The sequence below is a fragment of the Ranitomeya imitator genome, chromosome 2, assembly GCF_032444005.1.
Source record: "Ranitomeya imitator isolate aRanImi1 chromosome 2, aRanImi1.pri, whole genome shotgun sequence".
In the NCBI taxonomy this organism is placed as follows: Eukaryota; Metazoa; Chordata; class Amphibia; order Anura; family Dendrobatidae; genus Ranitomeya; species Ranitomeya imitator.
Genome location: NC_091283.1, coordinates 834,681,411 through 834,705,024, shown reverse-complemented (window position 1 = coordinate 834,705,024; position 23,614 = coordinate 834,681,411). Strand labels below are relative to the sequence as shown.

The 23,614-nt window shown below is 41.7% G+C and overlaps 1 protein-coding gene across 1 annotated transcript in view; it reads left to right on the top strand.

The window, feature by feature from the left end:
- Window positions 1-19,432, top strand: part of MFAP5 (microfibril associated protein 5) — a 39,599-nt gene extending 20,167 nt beyond the window's left edge. The window contains exons 2-8 of the mRNA XM_069754200.1: window positions 1,818-1,877; window positions 2,191-2,232; window positions 10,643-10,672; window positions 11,289-11,324; window positions 16,011-16,098; window positions 17,918-17,991; window positions 18,079-19,432. Coding sequence (XP_069610301.1) covers window positions 1,820-1,877; window positions 2,191-2,232; window positions 10,643-10,672; window positions 11,289-11,324; window positions 16,011-16,098; window positions 17,918-17,991; window positions 18,079-18,167 — 417 coding nt within the window. The 5' untranslated portion in view covers window positions 1,818-1,819 and the 3' untranslated portion in view covers window positions 18,168-19,432. The remainder of the gene's footprint in view (window positions 1-1,817; window positions 1,878-2,190; window positions 2,233-10,642; window positions 10,673-11,288; window positions 11,325-16,010; window positions 16,099-17,917; window positions 17,992-18,078) is intronic.
- Window positions 19,433-23,614: the final 4,182 nt, after the last annotated feature.

Here is a 23,614-nt window from a genome sequence, read left to right as displayed (position 1 = left end):
GAAAACAGAGAGTCTAGCTGTACCATATAGATGCTATGCACTGCATAGCTGCCACAGTCAAAAGAAAAATATCTGCTTAGAAAAATGGAACGGTCTCACCCAGGTATGTATGCATATGTTCCTCCTGGTCTCTCAGACGGCTCCAAAGAGATGCTTTGAGTTGATCCCAGGACGTGGGGAAACGGGTATGCTTCAGTCCCCGTAACATTGGAAACCCTCCATTAGGATACCCAAGCCTCAAAGATTAACCCCGTGGCCTCCCGACGCGTTTCATTATTCCAAATCATCAGGGGAGGAGAAATGGATAAATAGATACGTTGCCAGTTTGGGGAAGGAAGGGGTTTTCCTCACAAAGAATAAACCAATAATAATGGAATAATGAAACGCGTACTGGTTGAGAGACTAAGACTTGAGATACAAATGTGCAAGAAGGCACACGCAGCCGAAACGCGCGTAGGGGTCGTGGCACCATCAGTCCAGAGGTAATATAATTAGTACTACTTTGCACATTTGTATCTCATCACGCCGCACTTATTGCGATGTATCCAGGGTGGTATATGATACTATGCCATTTTGGTGACTGAGACTGCTTACCCTAAATGGTAGTTGAATTTATGTGGCGGTGGGTTGTTATGTTATGATGAGCTTACCTCTGGCCTGGGGTGCCTGCCATTTGGTACCATTTCCATCATGCTGTATTTTATAGTTTGGAATATTTCTCAATAAAATTTTGGTATTTTTGTACATTGAGGTCTTTTTTGTGCAATTAATTATAGGTTTTATATATGTGTATATGTGTGTACTATGTATATACACGTGTAATATGTACAGTACATGTGTGCACTCTGTATATGAATGTGTAACATGTATATGTGTACACTGCGCATGTGTAATATATGTGTTTGCTCTATGTATATACATTAACATGAGTTAATATCAAAGACCTCATTTTCTGTCTCATCTGACCACAGCACCTTCTCCGAATCACTCACAGAATCATCCAGGTGATCACTGGCAAACTTCAGACGGGCTGCACATGTGCCTTCTGGAGCAGGGGGACCTTGTGGGCGCTGCAGGATGTTAAACCTTTACGGCGTAATGTGTTACCAATGGTTTTCTTGGTGACTGTGGTCCCAGCTGCCTTGAGATCATTAAGTTCCCCCCGTATAGTTTTAGGCTGATCTCTCACCTTCCTCATGATCAAAGATACCCCACGAGGTGAGATTTTGCACGGTGCCCCAGATCGACGTCGATTGTCAGTCATTATGTATTTCTTCCATTGTCTTACTATTGCACCAACAGTTGTCTCCTTCTCACCCAGCGTCTTACTTATGGTTTTGTAGCCCATTCCAGCTTTGTGCAGGTCTATGATCTTGTCCCTGACATCCTTATAAAGCTCTTTGGTCTTGCCCATGGTGTAGAGGTTAGAGTCTGTCTGATTAATGGAGTCTGTGCACAGGAGTCTATTATAACGGTGACTATGTAACACGGCTGTCTTTACTGCAGGTAACGAGTTGATTAGGAGCGTCTAACTGGTCTGTAGGAGCCAGAACTCTGAATAGTTGGTGGGGGATCAAATACTTATTTCTCCCTGCAAAATGCAAATAAATGTATATAATTTACACAATGTGATTTTCCGGATTTTATTTTTGATATTCTATCTCTCAATGTTAAAATTAACCTACCCTTAAAATTATAGACTGTTCATGTCATTGTCAGCGGGCAAACTTACAAAATCAGCAAGGGATCAAATACTTATTTCCCCCACTGTATACAATATGTGTATAATTGTGTGTAATGTCGTTTCCTCTCCGCAGAGATGCCAGGACTGAACACTCGTCATTGCTGCCTGTTGCTCCTCACAGTTTTGGCCGTCGGTGAGTATTATTATTACACTGCCGTCTCTCACTGTGGACCTGAAACTTACAATACAAATCTGAGGTTTGTGCTGAGAAGTGCAAAAATCCTTTAATTCGACAATCTGATAATCCGTCATATAAATGCAAGATAATCCGACCAGGTGTGACGATATCCAGAATGATCGGCTCTGCATTAAAGGGACGGTTCTGAGGGTATCATCATCATCATCATCATACTGAGGTTTTCTGCTCCTCACGCCCCGGTAATGCCATTTCTAGCATATAACATTACACAATGGTTGATGGGTGTCCGTCTCTTTGTGTCCCGCAGTTCTGCCGGCTCTGGGGAATGTGGTCGTCCGGAGAAATTCGGGTGAGTTCGATCTAATCTGAGTCATTGCTGCCGTCACCCGGCGTGGTCCCGTGGGTGCAGCGCCCTCGTCTTCCTTCCTTAATGCACATTGTAGGGTTTAATGATCTCCAGAGGCAGAAACGTCGCGCCTCTCCTATATTGTCACGAGTCCAGAAACTTGCTGAGGCTTGAGGCGGCGCACATTCCTGTCTTTGGTCATGCATTCCCTTTTTACAGCAGTGAATTGCCCTTCTTTCTGCCTCCTTTCTTTCTATAAGTACAGGACACATTTTTACATTTAGACTGCAAGTAGCTACCACTAGGGGGCGCTCACTGCACAGGGATGTCTACAATGCTCAATGATGACCGCCAGGAATAATCTAGGGGGTTTTCACTACTGACGACCTCCACCAATCAGCTATTTCCAGCTCCAGAGTGGCAGCTCCCGATGCTGTCGGTCAGCTGCTCCATTCATTTGAATAAAAGTGCCATCCTAAGCCAAAGTATCCGCATAACGGACCCCAACATCTGGAGTTCTTACCCTGCCCTGCAGATATTTCTGGTTGAGGATGAGAGGAGAATAAAAGCTAATCTTTCATATTTAGACATAACGGATGAGACGTGTCGGTTTTCTGGGATACTAGTTGTCTGCGCTGCCATTTTTTTAATTTGTCCCGTCACTGACATCTAGTGGCCAATTTAAATATTACATCTCGTAATAAATCACCTGTATAATATAATGATCATTTTTATTCGTATAGTGCCAATATATTCCGTGTCAATAATATCCTGAGAAGCAAAACCCTTTCCAAAAGCTTTAACTTTTTTTTATGTATTTTTCTGTCCAAACAGCCTTAGGCCACCTTCACATGTCCGTATAAAACCGACTGGTGTGATCAGTGTATTTCCGGTATAGATAAAGAAAAAGAAATGACGTATTTTCTGTATTTTGCAATGTTAGACACGTACAGCACACGGGCGACACACATACATTTTCACGGACCCATAGACTTGTATTGGTCCTTGTCATTTGTGCTGCCGGTAAAAAAACGTACGTCTCCGTGTGGTTATCACTTTTTATTTATACTTTCTGGGGAGTCGTTGCGAGGATCGAAAACACATAGTGTACAATTGTGGAATTTTATATATATCAATAGTACATTGCACTACAATATGGGGCCAGACAAAATGTGGGCGCTCACGGAACGGCTGGTGGCCTTTTGTGTCCACGTCCAGCACTTCATGGAATAAAGAATTTGCATCATTTAATCGATCAGTGAACGGTCACTTCTTATTCTATTGCATCTTTAAATTATTTAATATTTTATTAATAATAATCATTTTATATTTTTGTATTATTATTCTTAGAATGGGAAAAGGGTGATTTGAACATTATTTTTTATGGGATAAGGTGTTATCTGAGCATGCTCAGGTGATAACCGAGTGTCTTCGGCGTGCTCGAAAAATATGTTCGAGACCCCGCGGCTGCATGTCTCGCTGCTGTTCAATAGTCACAACGCATGCAGGGATTATCTAACAAAAAGGTAATCCAGTATGTGCTGCGGCTGTCTGCGCTACTTGTTCTGTCTTGTTTCCTACACAGGACGTTGCTGTGTTCGTTTTTCTGCCTTCCACACTAATGGTCGGCCCCAGGATGCACTGATTGGTATAGGACAATTTTCTCTGCCTAAAAACCTAAATAGTTTTCTCCTTTACAGGCATAATGTAATGGAATATGCCCAATATACTTTAATGTATATGCAAATATATTGCAGTTTAAAAAAAAAAAAAAAAAAAAAAAAAAAAAAAGCTTAAAAGTTATTACAAATAAAAAAAACATTTACAATAAATTCCTTATTTTTGTTAAAAAAAAGTTTTAAAAAACCCAGTCATATTCAGTATTCTCATAATCATTATATTATTATTTTTGTTTACCTTAATCCATGATATAAGTTATTATAAGTATAAAAGTAACATATTTGCAAAAAAAACAGATTTCATAAGTTTACCTAAAAATAATATTTCATTGCAGTTATAGCTATAAATGAGTGTGGGAAAGGTGAAAAAAAAAATTCTCCCAGCCATATGACCAGGTACATCGCTAAATTTTGACAATTTCTAAAATTCAGTAAAAAGAATAAATTACAGACTTCGTGGCATATGTCTTATATTCTAGGCTCTTCAAAGTAGCCACCTTTTGCTTTGATGACTGCTTTGCACACTCTTGGCATTCTCTTGATAAGCTTCAAGAGGTAGTCACCGGGAATGGTTTTCACTTCACAGGTGTGCCCTATCAGGTTTAATAAGTGGGATTTCTTGCCTTATAAATGGGGTTGGGACCATCAGTTTTATTGTGCAGAAGTCTGGTGAATACACAGCTGATAGTCCTACTGAATAGACTGTTAGAATTTGTATTATGGCAAGAAAAAAGCAGCTAAGTAAAGAAAAATGAGTGGCCATAATTACTTTAAGAAATGAAGGTCAATCAGTCCGAAAAATTTGAAAGTGTCCCCAAGTGCAGTGGCAAAAACCATCAAGCGCTACAAAGAAACTGGCTCACATGAGGACAGCCCCAGGAAAGGAAGACCAAGAGTCACCTCTGCTTCTGAGGATATGTTTATCCGAGTCACCAGCCTCAGAAATCGCAGGTTAACAGCAGCTCAGATTAGAGACCAGGTCAATGCCACACAGAGTTCTAGCAGCAGACACATCTCTACAACAAGTGTTAAGAGGAGACTTTGGTGATCTTGCACATCATCCTGTTACATTTTACCTTTTGTATGATATTTGTGTCACTTGATTTGTGTATAATAAAGTACTCTGTTTTTAACCCTGAACACTCAATTGTTCTACAATTTGTCTATGCTTATATATGGAGTGGGGTAATTTTTTTCCTCTTTTGGAGGTTTTGTTTTGCGTAATTTTACGCATTGGTATAGTTACAATGTGGTTGTCTGGTACTCTGATCATAACAACTGTTAAGAGAAGACTTTGTGCAGCAGGCCTTCATGGTAAAATAGCTGCTAGGAAACCACTGCTAAGGACAGGCAACAAGCAGAAGAGACTTGTTTGGGCTAAAGAACACAAGGAATGGACATTAGACCAGTGGAAATCTGTGCTTTGGTCTGATGAGTCCAAATTTGAGATCTTTGGTTCCAACCACCGTGTCTTTGTGCGACGCAGAAAAGGTGAACGGATGGACTCTACATGCCTGGTTCCCACCGTGAAGCATGGAGGAGGAGGTGTGATGGTGTGGGGGGGCTTTGCTGGTGACACTGTTGGGGATTTATTCAAAATTGAAGGCATACTGAATCAGCATGGCTACCACAGCATCTTGCAGCGGCATGCTATTCCATCCGGTTTGCATTTAGTTGGACCATCATTTATTTTTCAACAGGACAATGACCCCAAACACACCTCCAGGCTGTGTAAGGGCTATTTGACCAAAAAGGAGAGTGATGGGGTGCTACGCCAGATGGCCTGGCCTCCACAGTCACCAGACCTGAACCCAATCGAGATGGTTTGGGGTGAGCTGGACCGCAGAGTGAAGGCAAAAGGGCCGACAAGTGCCAAGCATCTCTGGGAACTCCTTCAAGTTTGTTGGAAGACCATTCCCGGTGACTACCTCTTGAAGCTTGTCACGAATCCACACCGCTGCCACCAATATGTCACGATTCACACCGTGACCGTTACCCCCACGTCACGGATCGGGGTGACTTTAGGCCAACAGACGGCTATCACATGTGCAGGGGGGCTTATCTTAGTTGTCCCTCCTCTGCTACAAGGTGATGAAAAAAAACACACACAAGGCTATTGACCTCTTAGTTTACAGCAGGGGCTTATTCTAGGTATCCCACTGCTCTTCAATATACCACAAACTGCAGGGATTTATGTATATCCCACTTACAGTTCCACTTGAAACTTGCAGCTCTCTGGTGCCCCCCTTACTCTCAGGTCAGATTAGGTACTGCACCTAGGGTAATTCGTCGCCAGAAAGGCTGCCTGCTATGTACTGGCTATTGGGCACGCTGCAGCAAGGCGATTTAACTACTTCCACTCAGGCAGGAACAATAATTATCAACGCCGCAGTCGCTACAATGACTCCTAACTACCCAGTACAAAGGTATGCTGCCACCAGCTTCGATTAAACGGGTCCGAAGCTAACCCAAAACAGTAGCGTAATTCCCTTCAGAAGACTTAGGGTACGTTTTAGAGCAGGAAGAACGAAACTAGTATATTAAATATTAAACTCCACAAAGATTTAAGGCAGTGTTTATAGAAAATATTACAAGGATGTTACAATATGAGACAATTGAAATAGGTACAAAGCAATTATAAAATAAAAGGGAATAAAGAAGAAAGGTAAAACTCACATGTTCTCAGTTCATATCAGGCAAAACCATGCTGGTGGGCGGAGCTCCCCAAATGTCCCAATGCATAGTATGGCTCCAGTCCTCAGGCAAAAAAAACTCAGACTGCCGGCTGGGTTAAGTGTGGGGCTTATATACTTCAGCCTCGTGACCTCACAAAAGGGGTTGAGCTACGATCACCCTTCCTTTGCTCAGCTGTAAGTTTTCTCCAACCATTCTTATGATTGTCATATTTTCGCTGGAGAATCTGGCAGAGTCATATCACACCCCTCATCCATCTTGTATTAAGATTTGCTCTCTATAGATACTATATTCGGGCTAGTAGTTACACTCCGTTCCAGAGAAATCTGTATTTTGTTATCTGGAGGAATTAGAGGCTAGTGCTTATAGGGGCCGATAAATCCGTCGATGGAGATTCACAATACATCCTTATTATCTTGCTAGCCCCAATCGGTGGCCCAATATCTTACTATAACAGAACAAAGAGCCGCATATCTTATCAGACCAGTTTCAGCTGGAGGGTGCTTTGGACTGCCACCAGCGGGATAGACCTTCCTGGCTTGGGGGGAGGGTAGAGCATTGAGAAGAAAGCTCCACTCACACATTGAAACAAAGAGAGCCAGAGAGAGAAGGGGGGTTTAACCCACAGCATGGGCTAACAGGCAAGCTACAAAATCATAAGATTTCATACAATATCGTGACAAAGCTCATCAAGAGAATGCCAAGAGTGTGCAAAGCAGTCATCAAAGCAAAAGGTGGCTACTTTGAAGAACCTAGAATATAAGACATATTTTCAGTTGTTTCACACTTTTTTGTTAAGTATACAGGTCCTTCTCAAAAAATTAGCATATAGTGTTAAATTTCATTATTTACCATAATGTAATGATTACAATTAAACTTTCATATATTATAGATTCATTATCCACCAACTGAAATTTGTCAGGTCTTTTATTGTTTTAATACTGATGATTTTGGCATACAACTCCTGATAACCCAAAAAACCTGTCTCAATAAATTAGCATATTTCACCCATCCAATCAAATAAAAGTGTTTTTTAATAACAAACAAAAAAACCAACAAATAATAATGTTCAGTTATGCACTCAATACTTGGTCGGGAATCCTTTGGCAGAAATGACTGCTTCAATGCGGCGTGGCATGGAGGCAATCAGCCTGTGACACTGCTGAGATGTTATGGAGGCCCAGGATGCTTCAATAGCGGCCTTAAGCTCATCCAGAGTGTTGGGTCTTGCGTCTCTCAACTTTCTCTTCACAATATCCCACAGATTCTCTATGGGGTTCAGGTCAGGAGAGTTGGCAGGCCAATTGAGCACAGTAATACCATGGTCAGTAAACCATTTACCAGTGGTTTTGGCACTGTGAGCAGGTGCCAGGTCGTGCTGAAAAATGAAATCTTCATCTCCATAAAGCATTTCAGCCGATGGAAGCATGAAGTGCTCCAAAATCTCCTGATAGCTAGCTGCATTGACCCTGCCCTTGATGAAACACAGTGGACCAACACCAGCAGCTGACATGGCACCCCACACCATCACTGACTGTGGGTACTTGACACTGGACTTCAGGCATTTTGGCATTTCCTTCTCCCCAGTCTTCCTCCAGACTCTGGCACCTTGATTTCCGAATGACATGCAAAATTTGCTTTCATCAGAAAAAAGTACTTGGGACCACTTAGCAACAGTCCAGTGCTGCTTCTCTGTAGCCCAGGTCAGGCGCCTCTGCCGCTGTTTATGGTTCAAAAGTGGCTTTACCTGGGGAATGCGGCACCTGTAGCCCATTTCCTGCACACGCCTGTGCACGGTGGCTCTGGATGTTTCCACACCAGACTCAGTCCACTGCTTCCTCAGGTTCCCCAAGGTCTGGAATCGGTCCTTCTCCACAATCTTCCTCAGGGTCCGGTCTCCTCTTCTCGTTGTACAGCGTTTTCTGCCACATTGTTTCCTTCCAACAGACTTACCATTGAGGTGCCTTGATACAGCACTCTGGGAACAGCCTATTTGTTGAGCAATTTCTTTCTGGGTCTTACCCTCTTGCTTGAGGGTGTCAATGATGGCCTTCTTGACATCTGTCAGGTCGCTAGTCTTACCCATGATGGGGGTTTTGAGTAATGAACCAGGCAGGGAGTTTATAAAAGCCTCAGGTATCTTTTGCATGTGTTTAGAGTTAATTAGTTGATTCAGAAGATTAGGGTAATAGGTCGTTTAGAGAACCTTTTCTTGATATGCTAATTTATTGAGACAGGTTTTTTGGGTTATCAGGAGTTGTATGCCAAAATCATCAGTATTAAAACAATAAAAGACCTGACAAATTTCAGTTGGTGGATAATGAATCTATAATATATGAAAGTTTAATTGTAATCATTACATTATGGTAAATAATGAAATTTAACACTATATGCTAATTTTTTGAGAAGGACCTGTATAATTCCACATGTGTTAATTCATAGTTTTGATGCCTTCAGTGTGAATGCACAATTTTCATAGTCATGAAAATACAGAAAAATCTTTAAATGAGAAGGTGTGTCCAAACTTTTGGTCTATACTGTACATACGTGTAAAACTTATATTAACTATATTTATAATAATGCTATCTGAAAAGACAAAAAAAAAAAATATTACACCACCTGAATAATTAAAGTCTTCATCTCCAAATTTAAGTTAGAAAAAGATTTAATCTACAAACTTTAGGACGTGCAGCTGCCTCTTTCGTTTTTTAAAAGTTGTTCACACAAGGGAAGTTTTTGAGTGAAAAAAAAAAAATTATCAGGTAATTAAAAGAAACCGCAACACAAAAAAGTTAACAAAAAAAAATAATCAGATATTGTAGTGTAAAGAGCTACCACCAGGTGGCGGTAGAATCCATCCATCCATTACGGGCGCGTTTGATAGATTGCTATAACGGCGCTCAGTGATCTGGCAGAAGGGAGGACGAGGGATCCGTTACGTTCCGTGATTCTCTCTTATCACGTTGCAATAATTATTCTTTCCCTATCAGGTACTGGAAGTTTTAGTAAAAATAATGTAGTGATTTGATTTCGCCACCCTGCAGCTCTTACCAAGCACTGGTTTACCGTATCATACCGTATTATACTGTACTATACCGTACTGTTCCATACTATACCATACTATACCGTACTGTATTATACCATACTGTACCATATTATACCCTACTATACAGTATTATAACCTACTATACCGTATTATACCATGCTATATCGTATTATACTGTACTATACCGTACTGTACCGTATTATACTATACATACTATACTGTATTATACCGTATTATACCGTACCATACCATACTATACCGTAATGTACCATATTTAACCATACTATACCGTATTATACCGTACTGTACCATATTATACCATACTATACAGTATTATACCGTATTATACCCTACTATACAATACTATACTGTACTATACCATACTATACCATACTATGCCATATTATACTATATTATACCGTATTATACCATACTGTACCATATTATACCGTACTATACTGTATTATACCCTACTATACAGTATTATACCGTACTATACCATACTATACCGCATTATACTATACATACTATACTGTATTATACCGTATCATACCGTACCATACCATACTATACCGTAATGTACCATATTTAACCATACTATACCGTATTATACCGTACTGTACCATATTATACCATACTATACAGTATTATACCGTATTATACCCTACTATACAATACTATACTGTACTATACCATACTATACCATTTTATACTATATTATACCGTACTATACTGTATTATACCGAATTATACACTACTATACTGTATTATACCGTATTATACCATACTATACCATATTATACCGTAGTATACCGTACCATACAGTATTATACCATACTATACCATACTGTACTATACCATACTATACTGTACTATACCATACTATACTGTATATAGTATATACTGTACTATACCATACTATACCGTACCAGACGGTATTATACCGTACTATACCATACTCAGCTTGTAATGGCTTGTTTTTCTTGTCACACAGATGATACCACCACTACGTCTCCAGACACAGGTGAGGTCAGAACTTGGCCCTCGGTGCAGATTCTGTACCCGGTCCCCCACTATTATCACGTGTGAGCCCATTTATCTACCCCCAGGGCCCCAATCGCCAGTTCCTGCAGTCTAATAAAGTTCTTATGTCCCTATACAATCTTTATATGTGTGCCAAAATCTCTTTTATTGTTATATGCAAATTAGCCTGGACTAGTCCGGCAGACATTTTTCCACCCTGACTCAGGCCCCGTAAAATTACGCCCCGACCCTCGGCCTGACTGACGTCTTCCTCAATGTCCCCAAAATCTGTTTGCAGCAGGAGATCTCGCGCATGCGCACAGCATCCCGCCCTGATGAGAGGATCTGACCCGGACTAGCCTGGTGGTTGACGCCTCCCGGACTGGTCCTTAATAGTTATGTGTTTTATTTGTGAAAACAACCGTCTGAATGGGGCCCGAAAGGTGATTTTGGCGCTCAGCTATGAAGATTGTTTTAGGACGTAAAAGACTTTATATGGCTCAGATGCTTTACGGTGGCTGCTTGGGGGCTTGGGGGTCCTGGCAGGATTTCTTTATGCATTATTTTGTATCTATTTTCATGTCCATTGAGAATAACATAAATTGTGTCTCTTACAGATGATGCTGGGAGTAAAGTGACTCCAACCCCTGGAGGTGAGGATACACTGCACCGACACCACTCCTGTTTTATGCTATAAATACTATAAAACATTAATAATCAGATAAATTAAAGGGGCACTCCACTCAGAGATAGCATTTCTCCCATCATTCTGGAGCGCCCCAACGTCAGGGCAATGGGGTACTCGGAGCCGGGCCCTTCTTCTGTACTCAGTAGGGATGTCACGGTGGCTTGACCCGGTCTGTGGCCCTTTGAGGGGCGTCCAATAAAAGGACTAAAGTTTGTAGGATAATGTTCATGACGCCACCTGTGGTATTCGGTCAGGGTGACGGATGCTGCTTAGGGGTCCGCTGGGGTGATGGAATGGCAGCTAGATGGTATACCTTCCCACAGGTGAAGTATGTCCCTAGGGCTTCCCAGAGTGTAGGTGGTAGATGGTGGATGATGTAAGGCGCAGCGAATAACGAGGACACAAGGTTGCAGTCTCTTTACCTTTACTGAAGGCTTCAGCATTCACAGTCCAGGGCACCAGATCACAGGGTAGGCAGAGTCCAGCCGGTCTGAAGGTACATCCAGAGTCCCCTTATCCAGGTGGAATTCAATAGCCTTCCTCTAGCGCCTGGGCGTTATAGTCCCTCCCTGCTGAGCAACTCGGTAAGGTCCTCACAACTATTGTAGATGTTAAGTCTCTTCTCTCTGTCCCCCTGATGGATAGGACAAACCCGTATGACTGGTGGCCTGAGGCTTTTTATAGGGACCCTAGAGACGCCCCGGCCCCCACAAGTTGCCACCCTGCCTCCTGGGTATATGGTCGGGCAGTCAACGTGGAATCAACTGTCCTGCCAGTCTCTGAAGTAACAGCATAGAGATCCTTACTCCCTTGGTGTTCTGGCTACCAGATCTGCGCTTCAAAAGGAGGCAGCCTGCTTCTAGCTGGTCTCCCTCTGATGTTCCTCTCCTGTTGCTATGACTTCGTTGCTCACTCACTGCAACACAATTCCTTTCAAAGTCTCTTTCTTGGGATGCTGCCGCACGTGGGGCAGGCGCAGCTCCGTTTACCCTCGTCTTCCGCAGGCCGCAGTCTGAAGCTGGCTGGAACACACTCCAATCAGCCTCTGCCAAACTCGGTCGGGACTCACTGACTATCTCCTACTCCCTCCAGTCAGCTTCTGCCTAACTTCCTAACCAACCCACCAGTTTTACCTAATTGTGAGGAGCGCCCTAATAGATAGAAGCTTAGCTCCCCCTGGCGGACTGGAGTGTGAAGTGTGTTTTGTGGTTGTGATACCTGGACAGAAGATCTCCTTCATTGCCTTCAGACGTAACATCACTCCCCCTGGTGGAAGAATAACATTACTGCAACAACCAGGACTCTGGAGTGCTGCAATTCCATCCCTAGGGTCCCACACTATTATTGAGACCCCTTTAATAAAGAGCTGGTATTGAACTTTAATGTGGCAATGAAACACTAAGTAGGGAGGAGGAAATATTCGCCCATCACCTCCAGTACCTGGCGGCTGGACGGGAGACAGCCAACCTCTTACCTTCCCCGCCGCGGCTTTGGATTAGCAGCGCGACGTCATCTGTGCGCCCGGCTCATCTCTAGTTGAGAACACTGGATTTATTTATTGTTCCTTCATTCACAGTCGGAGCCGCCAGAACTTTCTCATTTATGTATCTTCACTGCACACCATTTGGCTTTTTGTGTCTGTAAGGCCATGTTCACACGTTGCAGAAATTCTGTGTTTTTTGTTTTCTGCCGGATCCGCACCAAACTACACAATAACAATCCTCCCTGATTATTGCTTTCTTCTTGCACTTTTTTATGCCTTTTTCGGCCGTATTTGAGAGATTCTAAAGTGTTTTTTATAGTACAGAAAATCTTTGATTCTGCACTTAAGAAAGTAACTGCAGTTTTTTTTTTCATGCGTTTTTTTTTTTAGGCTCCACATAGAAGACGAGAGAAAAAAAAAAGCACCAAAACAGCCCAGTTCTGACACGTCTTTAGATCACATCTACAACCCCTGGCAAAAAGTGTGGTAGTCAGTAATGGTTATTTTTTTAACCAAGCATAGGGGAAAAATTATGGAATCACTGAATTCCGAGGAAAAAATTATGGAATCACCCTGTAAATTTTCATAACCAAACCTAATACCTGCATCAAATTAGATCTGCTCGTTATTCTGCATCTAAAAAGGAGTGATCACACCTTGGAGAGCTGTTGCACCAAGTGGACTGACATGAATCATGGCTCCAACACAAGAGATGTCAATTGAAACAAAGGAGAGGATTATCAAACTATTAAAAGACGATAAATCATCAGGCAATGTTGCAAAAGATGTTGGTTGCTCACAGTCAGCTGTGCCTAAAATCTGGACCAAATACAAACAACATGGGAAGGTTGTTAAAGGCAAACATACTGGTAGATAAAGGAAGACATCAAAGCGTCAAGACCGGAAACTTAAAGCAATATGTCTCCAAAACAGGAAATGCACAACAAAACAAATGAGGAACGAATGGGAGGAAACTGGAGTCAACGTCTGTGACCGAACTGTAAGAAACCACCTAAAGGAAATGGGATTTACATACAGAAAAGCTAAACGAAACCCAACATTAACACCTAAACAGAAAAAAAGGTTACAATGGGCTAAGGAAAAGCAATCGTGGACTGTGGATGACGGGATGAAAGTCATATTCAGTGATGAATCGCGAGTCTGCATTGGGCAAGGTGATGATGCTGGAACTTTTGTTTGGTGCCGATCCAATAAGATTTATAAAGATGACGGCCTGACGAGAACATGCAAATTTCCACAGTCATTGATGACATGGGGCTGCATGTCAGGTAAAGGCACTGGGGAGACGGCTGTCATTACATCTTCAGTAAATGCACAAGTTTATGTTGATATTTTGGTCACTTTTCTTATCCCATCAATTGAAAGGATGTTTGAGGATGAAATCATTTTTCAAGATGATAATGCATCCTGCCATAGAGCAAAAACTGTGCAAACATTCCTTGAAAAAAGACACATAAGGTCAATGTCATGGCTGCAAATAGTCCGGATCTCAATCCAATTGAAATTCTTTGGTGGAAGGTGAAGAAAATGGTCGATGAGAAGAATCCAACCTGCAAAGCCGATCTGGCAACAGCAATCAGAGAACGTTGGAGGCAGATTGATGAAGAGAACTGTTTACACTCATTAAGTCCAGGCCTCAGAGACTGCAAGCTGTAATAAAAGCCAGAGGTGGTGCAACAAAATATTAGTGATGTTTTGCAGTATTTTTTTGTTTGTTTGTTTTTCATGATTCCATAATTTTTTCCTCATAATTGAGTGATTCCATAATTTTTCCCCTATGCTTGGTTAAAAAAGTAACCATTACTGACTACCACACTTTTTGTTCTTGATTTCTTTTAGTATTTCTTAAAGCCAGAAAGTTGCCATTTGAAATGAGTTTAGTTTTGTGCCATGTCTGTGATCGGCTTTTTTTCTACAAAATGAAACAACTGAATGAACATCCTCCAAGGCCGGTGATTCCATCATTTTTGCCAGGGGTTGTACTTTGCTTGAACAGTTAAACACAGCAGAATTTTTTTGTGCAAAAAAAAGGAACAGAAAAAAAAGGCAGCATTTGCGCTACTTGTGAACACGTTCTAAATGTCCAAGCGAAGTGGAAGTGATTCCATGAAATCTCCGGCCTCTGTGCCTCTAATGACGTTGCTGCATTCTGCCATTTTGGTGTTTCTATGGGGAGCCTGAAAAAACAGCAAGAAAAGAAAAGCTGTTGCATTTTTAAGGACAGAATTTAAAAAAAAAACAGCAAGCACGCAATAATCAGAGAAGATTGTTATTGCGCTGTGTGGTGAGGAGGACACCCGCAGAAAAGAAAGCAGTGGAAAAAAACACAGCATTTACGCTACGTGTGACACGGCCTCAGCGTTACACTTTTACTACATTTTTTATGAGTTTAATAGAGAAAAATATCAATCACGACATTTTTTTTTACACCATTTTCCAATTCCCATAAATAAACTGAAATCTTTGTTGCGCGCATTGTTACGTTTACAGGGACGCCAAACATGTCTGGTATTTGGTGATTTATGATGTTTATTATTTTTTTAAAAAGCTCAATAAAATTTACATTATTGTAATTGTTTTTCTTTTTTTAGTAATTTTTTAAGAAGAAATAATCTTTTATTCTCCCCCTAGAATCCAGGGACATAGAAATACACATGTATCAGTATAATCTGCCTATAGTCAGAGCCTGCAATACACATTAAGTACACAAAATTCTCCCAGTGACATCACCAGAGCCTGTGGCTCAATTGCTTTATCTCCTGCCTGTAATGTTGAAGAAAACTCACAAAAAAGAAAAAAATGACATTTCTGTGATTGCTTTTTGTTATTTTTTGGTAGTTTCATAGGAACAAAAAAAATCAGACTTTTTCTTCACCTCTAGTATACACGGAACATAGAAATACATTGTTACGATTCGATATATCTCTATGTACGTGTATAATCTGCGTCTGCCTTCAATACAGCCCAAGATTACCAAATTCGGAGAGCAGGGAGGTGTGATGGAGGGTTTGGAGCTGTGTGTCAGAAAACAGGAGCTCTGACCTCTGACCGCTGTATAGATGCATGAAGTTAGAGAACTTGTAGTCTACAAATGCATTGTTGGAGTTGCCGGTTATTTATTTGACCTTTTTCCTTTCTTTCTCGTAGACTGTAAGGAGGTGAAGTATCCCTGCACCCGCGTGTATTCGGTACAGAAGCCGGTCAAACAGTGCATCAGCTACCTGTGTGTCACCAGGTCTGTATCACACATTTCTCAAAGTACAAACAGAAAGGTATTTTATTTAGCATTTTTTAGTTTGCCATTTTTAAATAGTTTTGAAAATCTGATGTGCAGATAACTTCTTTCTTGGAGTTTTCAAGTCCTATAGAAAAACACAAGAAAAAATCCACATCTGCAGCGTGTTTGGATAAAAAATGAAAAAACAAAACAAAACTACAATGCAAGACTAAAAAAACCATAGATGTAACACAAAAAGCCCAGAAATACCCAAAGCTAAAAAATGCACTGGAGACTTTATGCACTGGAGACTTTATGCACTGGAGACTTTATGTACTGGAGACTTTATGCACTGGAGACTTTATGCACTGGCAACTCTATGCACTGGCGACTTTATGCACTGGAGACTTTATGTACTGGATGGAGACTTTATGCACTGGAGAATTTATGCACTGGAGACTTTATGCACTGGTGACTTTATGCACTGGAGACTTTATGTACTGGAGACTTTATGCGCTGGAGAATTTATGCACTGGAGACTTTATGCACTGGAGACTTTATGCACTGGAGACTTTATGTACTGGAGACTTTATGTACTGGAGACTTTATGTACTGGAGAATTTATGCACTGGAGACTTTATGTACTGGAGACTTTATGCACTGGAGACTTTATGTACTGGAGACTTTATGCGCTGGAGAATTTATGCACTGGAGACTTTATGCACTGGAGACTTTATGCACTGGAGACTTTATGTACTGGAGACTTTATGTACTGGAGACTTTATGCACTGGAGACTTTATGTACTGGAGAGTTTATGTACTGGAGACTTTATGCACTGGAGACTTTATGCACTGGAGACTTTATGTACTGGAGACTTTATGCACTGGAGACTTTATGCACTGGAGTCTTTATGCACTGGAGACTTTATGCACTTTTGGGGCAGCACAGTGGCGCAGTGGATAGCACAGCAGCCTTGCAGCGCTGGAGTCCTGGGTTCAAACCCCACCAAGGACAACATCTGCAAAGAGTTTGTATGTTCTCTCCGTGTTTGCGTGGGTTTCTTCCAGGTACCCTCAAAAAAGCCACTATTTAGCCGAGGGTTAGACTATGGTGGTGTCAGCACAGTGTTATATGGATGTCTTAGAGTCAAAACTTTACAAAATCTTTCTAAAAAACGTATAGGCTTTGCTCCGAAAACTCATCAAGAAGACACCTTGTGCACAGCTAAAACCTTCGGAAGATTATATTTAGGGGCAGACAGACGATCGTATTTCTCATGCAAGGATCGCATTGGAATCCTCAGACTGACCGTCGTCCTGAGCGATGCCGGGCCAGTCCATGCACTGCGATGCAATCCTCACACAAGAAATACGCCCGTCAGTCCGCCCCCTTATTCTTACTATATGTGTTAGTCCATTTGCATCAGGATGGAGTCACAAATTTGTGAAATTTGTGGTTTGTGATCTCATTTCCTGTCTGGTCAAGTTGCATCAAGGTGGAATGAAAAGTCAATGGACAAACTTACCTACAACTTAGCTGTGGCCAATGTGTCCCTTCCCCTAGTTAATGGGGTAATCCTTCCAAGAGATTTGTATTGTATGGGCCTTTGCTATGGCACCCACATTGTACTTCCATGTACCTCCAATTTTATATGGATACACCAGGAAAAAATGTGGCATGTTCCATCGAATGACTCTCCTCTAGATGCTAAGTGGTGGCACATGGAGGTCTGTAGGGTCCAACCATGTGCCAATATCAACCTTCACAGACATCCCGTCCTTTCCACCGAGATTCCCGTACCTCCCTTTACCTCTAACCATTACGTTCTTCTTACAGCGTCCGACGTATCTACATGATAAACAAGGAGATCTGCACGAAGATTATGTGCAAGGAGGACGAGATCATGCAAGGTGAGTCTTTCAGCATAGACACGTCATGGTGGACCATACACAAAGCCCACCTGACTCATTGTGATGTCTCTGCTCTCCTATGTACAGAAGACAAATGCCGCCAGCTGGCCGGACTCCCTCCCCGACGCCTCCCTGAACCCCAAGAACCTGCTGAGGATGAAACTGATGGGAACTAATTACAGAAAAGTCCATACATGAACCCCCACTATTATACACTCCAGTAGTGGGGTGACCTTCTCCAGGACACTGAATCCACAGCAATACTGTTATATGGGCCCTTTGTCACTCATCCTGACCCTATCACCTATTCAGTCTCCACATACCCCCATGTAGTGCAAAATCGAATCTCCGATTCTGGAATGCTTTCTATGGTGGTGCTGGCATAGAAGAAGTTGGGGGTCACTGCACATAAAGGACAACTTTTAAAAAAGCGGCACAATCATTAAAGAGCAATTCTAGTCCGATATATTAACTTTCCTAGCATATTTTGATCACGGGGACAGTATTATAATGGTTATAATTGGCGGTATTATAGTAGTTCTATTTTATATTTTGGGGGTAGTATTATAGTACTAATATTTTTTTGTCCATATGAGGCAGTATTATAGTACAATTTTTTGTCCCTAACAGAACAGAATTGTGCGGTATTATAGTACTAATATTTTTTGTCCGTAGGGGGCAGTATTATAGTGCTTTTTTTGTCCATAGGATTCAGAATTATAGTGCAATTTTTTTGTCCATAAGAGAACAGTATTATAATACTATTAATTTTTGTCCATGGGTTGCGGTATTATAGTAATAATAATTTTTATCCATTGGAGTAGTATTACAATACTATTAATTTTTGTCCATGGGTCACGGTATTATAGTACTAATATTTTTTGAGTATGGGGGGCAGTATTGTAGTACAATTTTTTTTCTATAGGAGAACAGTGTTATAATACTAGTATTTTTTGTCCATGTGTTGCGGTATTATAATAATAATAGTTTTTATCTATTGGGGCAGTACTATAATACTAAGAATTTTTGTCCATGCAAGGCAGTATTATGATAGTCTTATGCTTACAGCTAGGGGAACATCATGGATTTCCTTGAGGAGGAACACTCATTTCCTTGCAGAAATATGGTATGTTATGCTCAGTAATTAACTGTAGGTAATAATAAGCAGATCGTAACTATAAACTCTGCACTAATAATGCTGATATCAGTAGTGACTGGATTTTCTCTCTAAGTGCAGGGATCAGTATATACCTCAGCTGGAAGGAGACAGGCTGCATACCTGTGTCAGGGGGTGGATATTAGGGACTAGTATAAGATTCATCTACAGGGATCACTCGGTTGCACTATGTATTACGTGACATTTCCTTTCTAATATATCTGTGCCTTTGTATCCCTATACATGTAATAATGTAACAAATGCTATATAAAGACATTTACTGAAGCCAGCTGTATCCTGTATTGTGTGTGTACTCATCATATAGTCCTCCATATTGTTTAATGCACCTCCCATAGTCCTCCACATAGTATAATACACTCCCCATAGTGTCCATAAAGTATAATACACAGTGTAATGCACAGCCCATATACCTCAATATATTAAGCACCCATAGTCCTCCATATTGTATAATACACCCCATAGTCCTCCATATAGTATAATGCACACCCCATAATATAATGCACCAAATAGTCCTTCATATAAAATAATGCATTCCCCATAGTTCTCCATACAGTATAATGCATTCACCATAGTTATCTAATCAGTATAATGCACCCCCAATAGTCTTGATACAGTATAATGCAGTCCCCATAAAGTATAACGCAGCCCCCATATAGTACATATAGTATAATGCACTCCCCATAGTCCTCCATATAGTATAATGCACGCCCCAAAATATAATGCACCAATAGTCCTTCATATAAAATAATCCATTCCTCCATACAGTGTAATGCATTCACCATAGTTCTCGAAACAGTATAATGCACTCCCCATAGTCCTTGATAGAGTACAATGCCACCTCATATAATATAATGCAGCCTCATAAAGTATAATGCAGACCCCCATAGAGTATAATGCAGCCCCGTATAGTATAATGCAGTCCCATGCAGTCCCACAGAGTATAATGCAGCCTCATACAGTATAAAGCTGCCTCCATAGATTATAATGCAGTCTCAGTATAATACAGCCCTATATAGTGTAATGCAGCCTCATAGAGTATAATGCAGCACCATAGAGTATAATGCAGCCCCATAGAGTATAATGGGGCAGCACGGTGGCTCAGTGGTTAGCACTGCAGCCTTGCAGCGCTGGAGTCCTGGGTTCTAATCCCTCCTTGGACAACATCTGCAAAGAGTTTGTATGTTCTCTCCGTGTTTGCGTGGGTTTCCTCCGGGTACTCCGGTTTCCGCCAACATGATAGGGAATTTGGATTGTGAGCCCCATCGGGGACAGTGATGATAATGCGTGCAAACTGTAAAGTGCTGCGGAATATGTTAGCGCTATATAAAAATAAAGATTATTATTATAATGCAGTCTCAGTATAATGTAGCCTCATAGAGTATAATGCAGCCCCATATAGTATAATGCATCCTCAGACTCATGCAGACTGATAAATTATATGCAGACTCATAAATTATAATGTAGACTCCCATAAAGTATAATGTAGCCCCAGAGAGTATAATGTAGTCCCTAAGAGTATAATACAGCCTCAGTATAATGCAGCCCCATATAGTATAATGCAGCCACATATAGTATAGTGCAGCCCCAAAGAGCATAATGCAGCCTCATATAGGATAATGCAGCCCCATCGCCCTGCAGTATTATGGCCACCACAATGTATTCACCAATTTAAAAAGATACAACACTCACCTCTCCTTATTCCCCCTGCTCTGGTGTCTGAAACACGTTTCCTCAGCAGGGTGGTGAGCGATTGGATCGCCCCCAAGGGCAGCGGGGTACTCAGTACCGGGTCCTTCAGTTCTCAGGGGGATGTCACTGTGGCTGACCCGGTCCGTAGCCCTGGGACATCTGTGTAAAAGGGAAAGGTCTTTAAAGGGATAAAGTTTGTGTTCGTGACGCCATCTGTGGTATTCGGTAAGATGACCGATACTGCTTTAAGGGCTCCGCTGGGGTGATGTTATGGCAGCTAGATGGTATACCTTCCCACAGGTGAATTGTGTCCCCAGGGCTTCCCAGTGTGTAGATGGTGGATGGTGAGAGGCGCAGTGAAGAACGAGGACACAAGGTTGCAGTCTCTTTACTTCTCATAAGGTTGCAGCTTCTCATAAGGTCCTCACAACTGTTGAAGATGTTACAGATGTTATGTCTCTCTCTGTCCCCCAGATGTATAGGACAAACCCGTATGACCAGTGGCTTGAGGTGTTTTACAGGAACTCTATCATGCGCCAGCATCTAAGCGGTGCCACCTTGCCTCCTGGGTATAGGTCAGACAGGTACCATGGAAATAGCTGTCCTGCCGGTCTCTGAAGTAAAGCATAGAGATCCTTACTCCCTCTGTATTCCGGCCACCGGATTTCTGCGCCTCAGAAGGAAGCAGCCTGCTCCTGGCTGATCTCCCTCTGATATCCACTCCTTTGCTACAACTTCTTCACCCTCTCTACAATACAGTTCTCTTTCCGTGTCTCTTTCTGGAAGCTGCCGCACTAAGGGCAGGCACAGCTCCGTGTCCTTCTGTCTCGGCCTCTGACAGGATCCCACCCCTGTCAGGGACCAACTACCTGAGCAAAGCTCAGCCAGCAATGTTGTGAGTTCTGTTTTTGGGCTCCCTCTGGTGGTTACTGATGGTACTGGGTGACTTGTCTTTCCTGGGTCTCTGGGTTCCACCTGTTCCATCAGGATATGGGAGTTTCCTATTTAACCTGGCTTTGCTGGCATTTCCTCGCCGGTTATCAATGTATCCAGTGTGTCTTGTTACCTCTGCTCCCTGCTCCTAGAACCTTCTGGTCAAGCTAAGTTTGGATTTTCCTGTTTTGGTGTTTTGCTTTATTTGGTTTTTTAGTCCAGCCTGCAGATATGTGATTCTTTGCTGCTGGTTGCTCTAGTGGGCTGAAATTGCTCCTCATGTACCATGAGTTGGCACATGAGTTCAAGTAATTTCAGGATGGTTTTTTGAAGGGTTTTTCGCTGACCGCGCAGTTCACTTTTGTATCCTCTGCTATCTAGCTTTAGCGGGCCTCATTTTGCTGAAAATGTTTTCATACTGCGTATGTGCTTTCCTCTCATTTCACCGTCATTATATGTGGGGGGCTGCTATTTCTGTGGGGTATTTCTCTGGAGTGTAACATATAATCCCTTAAAACATCAATTTATTTATATATATATATTAAAAAAAAACAATTCCCAGTGGAGAACAATAATAAATAAACAACAGGATCCAGATGTGCACCTAACCTGTCAAATAGCCCTGCACTTAGCTACTATCCCTACCTACCAGTGGAGGTTGGCACCCTAATAGATCGATTTGGCGCCCCCACTCAACGCCGGCTGACCCAAACTCACCCTGATAAATATCTAGCGAGCTACAGGTGGGAAAACAATAAGCTATTGAAAGAAATGAAGGAAGGGCTGGAGAGATAAACTAAGGTGCACAAAAAAATAAACAAATAATAAATGACCCCAGTATTAGTATAGCATACAGTAACAAAGCTATTTATGTGTGCTGCATACAAGCCATGGTACCATCACATAAGAGCTATACTCATAGTGTGCTGGCTAAGAAAAAAAAAAAAAAAACTGAAATACACAAATATAGCCAGCACTCAAGAGGTTACAGACTACAACAAAAATAGTACTGATAACTGGGGTAGGTAAAATATCCTCAGAATAGCCTGCCCAAGCATCATGGCGCCTGCATCCATTACATATGCCTCTTGATATCTCTGCCTCCTGAGGAACCGTCTTGCGGGGAAACGCGTCGGGGCGATTACCTGGCAGCTAAGTTGATTTGGCTTATGTCCTTCTCTAGCTGTCCTGTATATCATGTATACCAATATGCTGAGGCTGTGCATTGCTGATATATTGATCCGTCTTCAGTCTGGTGCTTAGACACGGAATAGATTTTTTTTTTTATTGTGCTGTGTCACAATATTATTGTTTTTCATGTCAGCTACATATGATTGCTACGTCACACCATCTATCACCTACCATGATACTATTGGCACATACTATCTCAGGCTGTGTAAAAAGGGTCTGTTATTAACAGTCTGCTGACATACACCATATCAGGCTATTCTGAGGATATTTTACCTACCCCAGTTATCAGTACTATTTTTGTTGTAGTCTGTAACCTCTTGAGTGCTGGCTATATTTGTGTATTTCAGTTTTTTTTTTTTTTTTCTTAGCCAGCACACTATGAGTATAGCTCTTATGTGATGGTACCATGGCTTGTATGCAGCACACACAAATAGCTTTGTTACTGTATGCTATACTAATACTGGGGTCATTTATTATTTGTTTATTTTTTTGTGCACCTTAGTTTATCTCTCCAGCCCTTCCTTCATTTCTTTCAATAGCTTATTGTTTTCCCACCTGTAGCTCGCTAGATATTTATCAGGGTGAGTTTGGGTCAGCCGGCGTTGAGTGGGGGCGCCAAATCGATCTATTAGG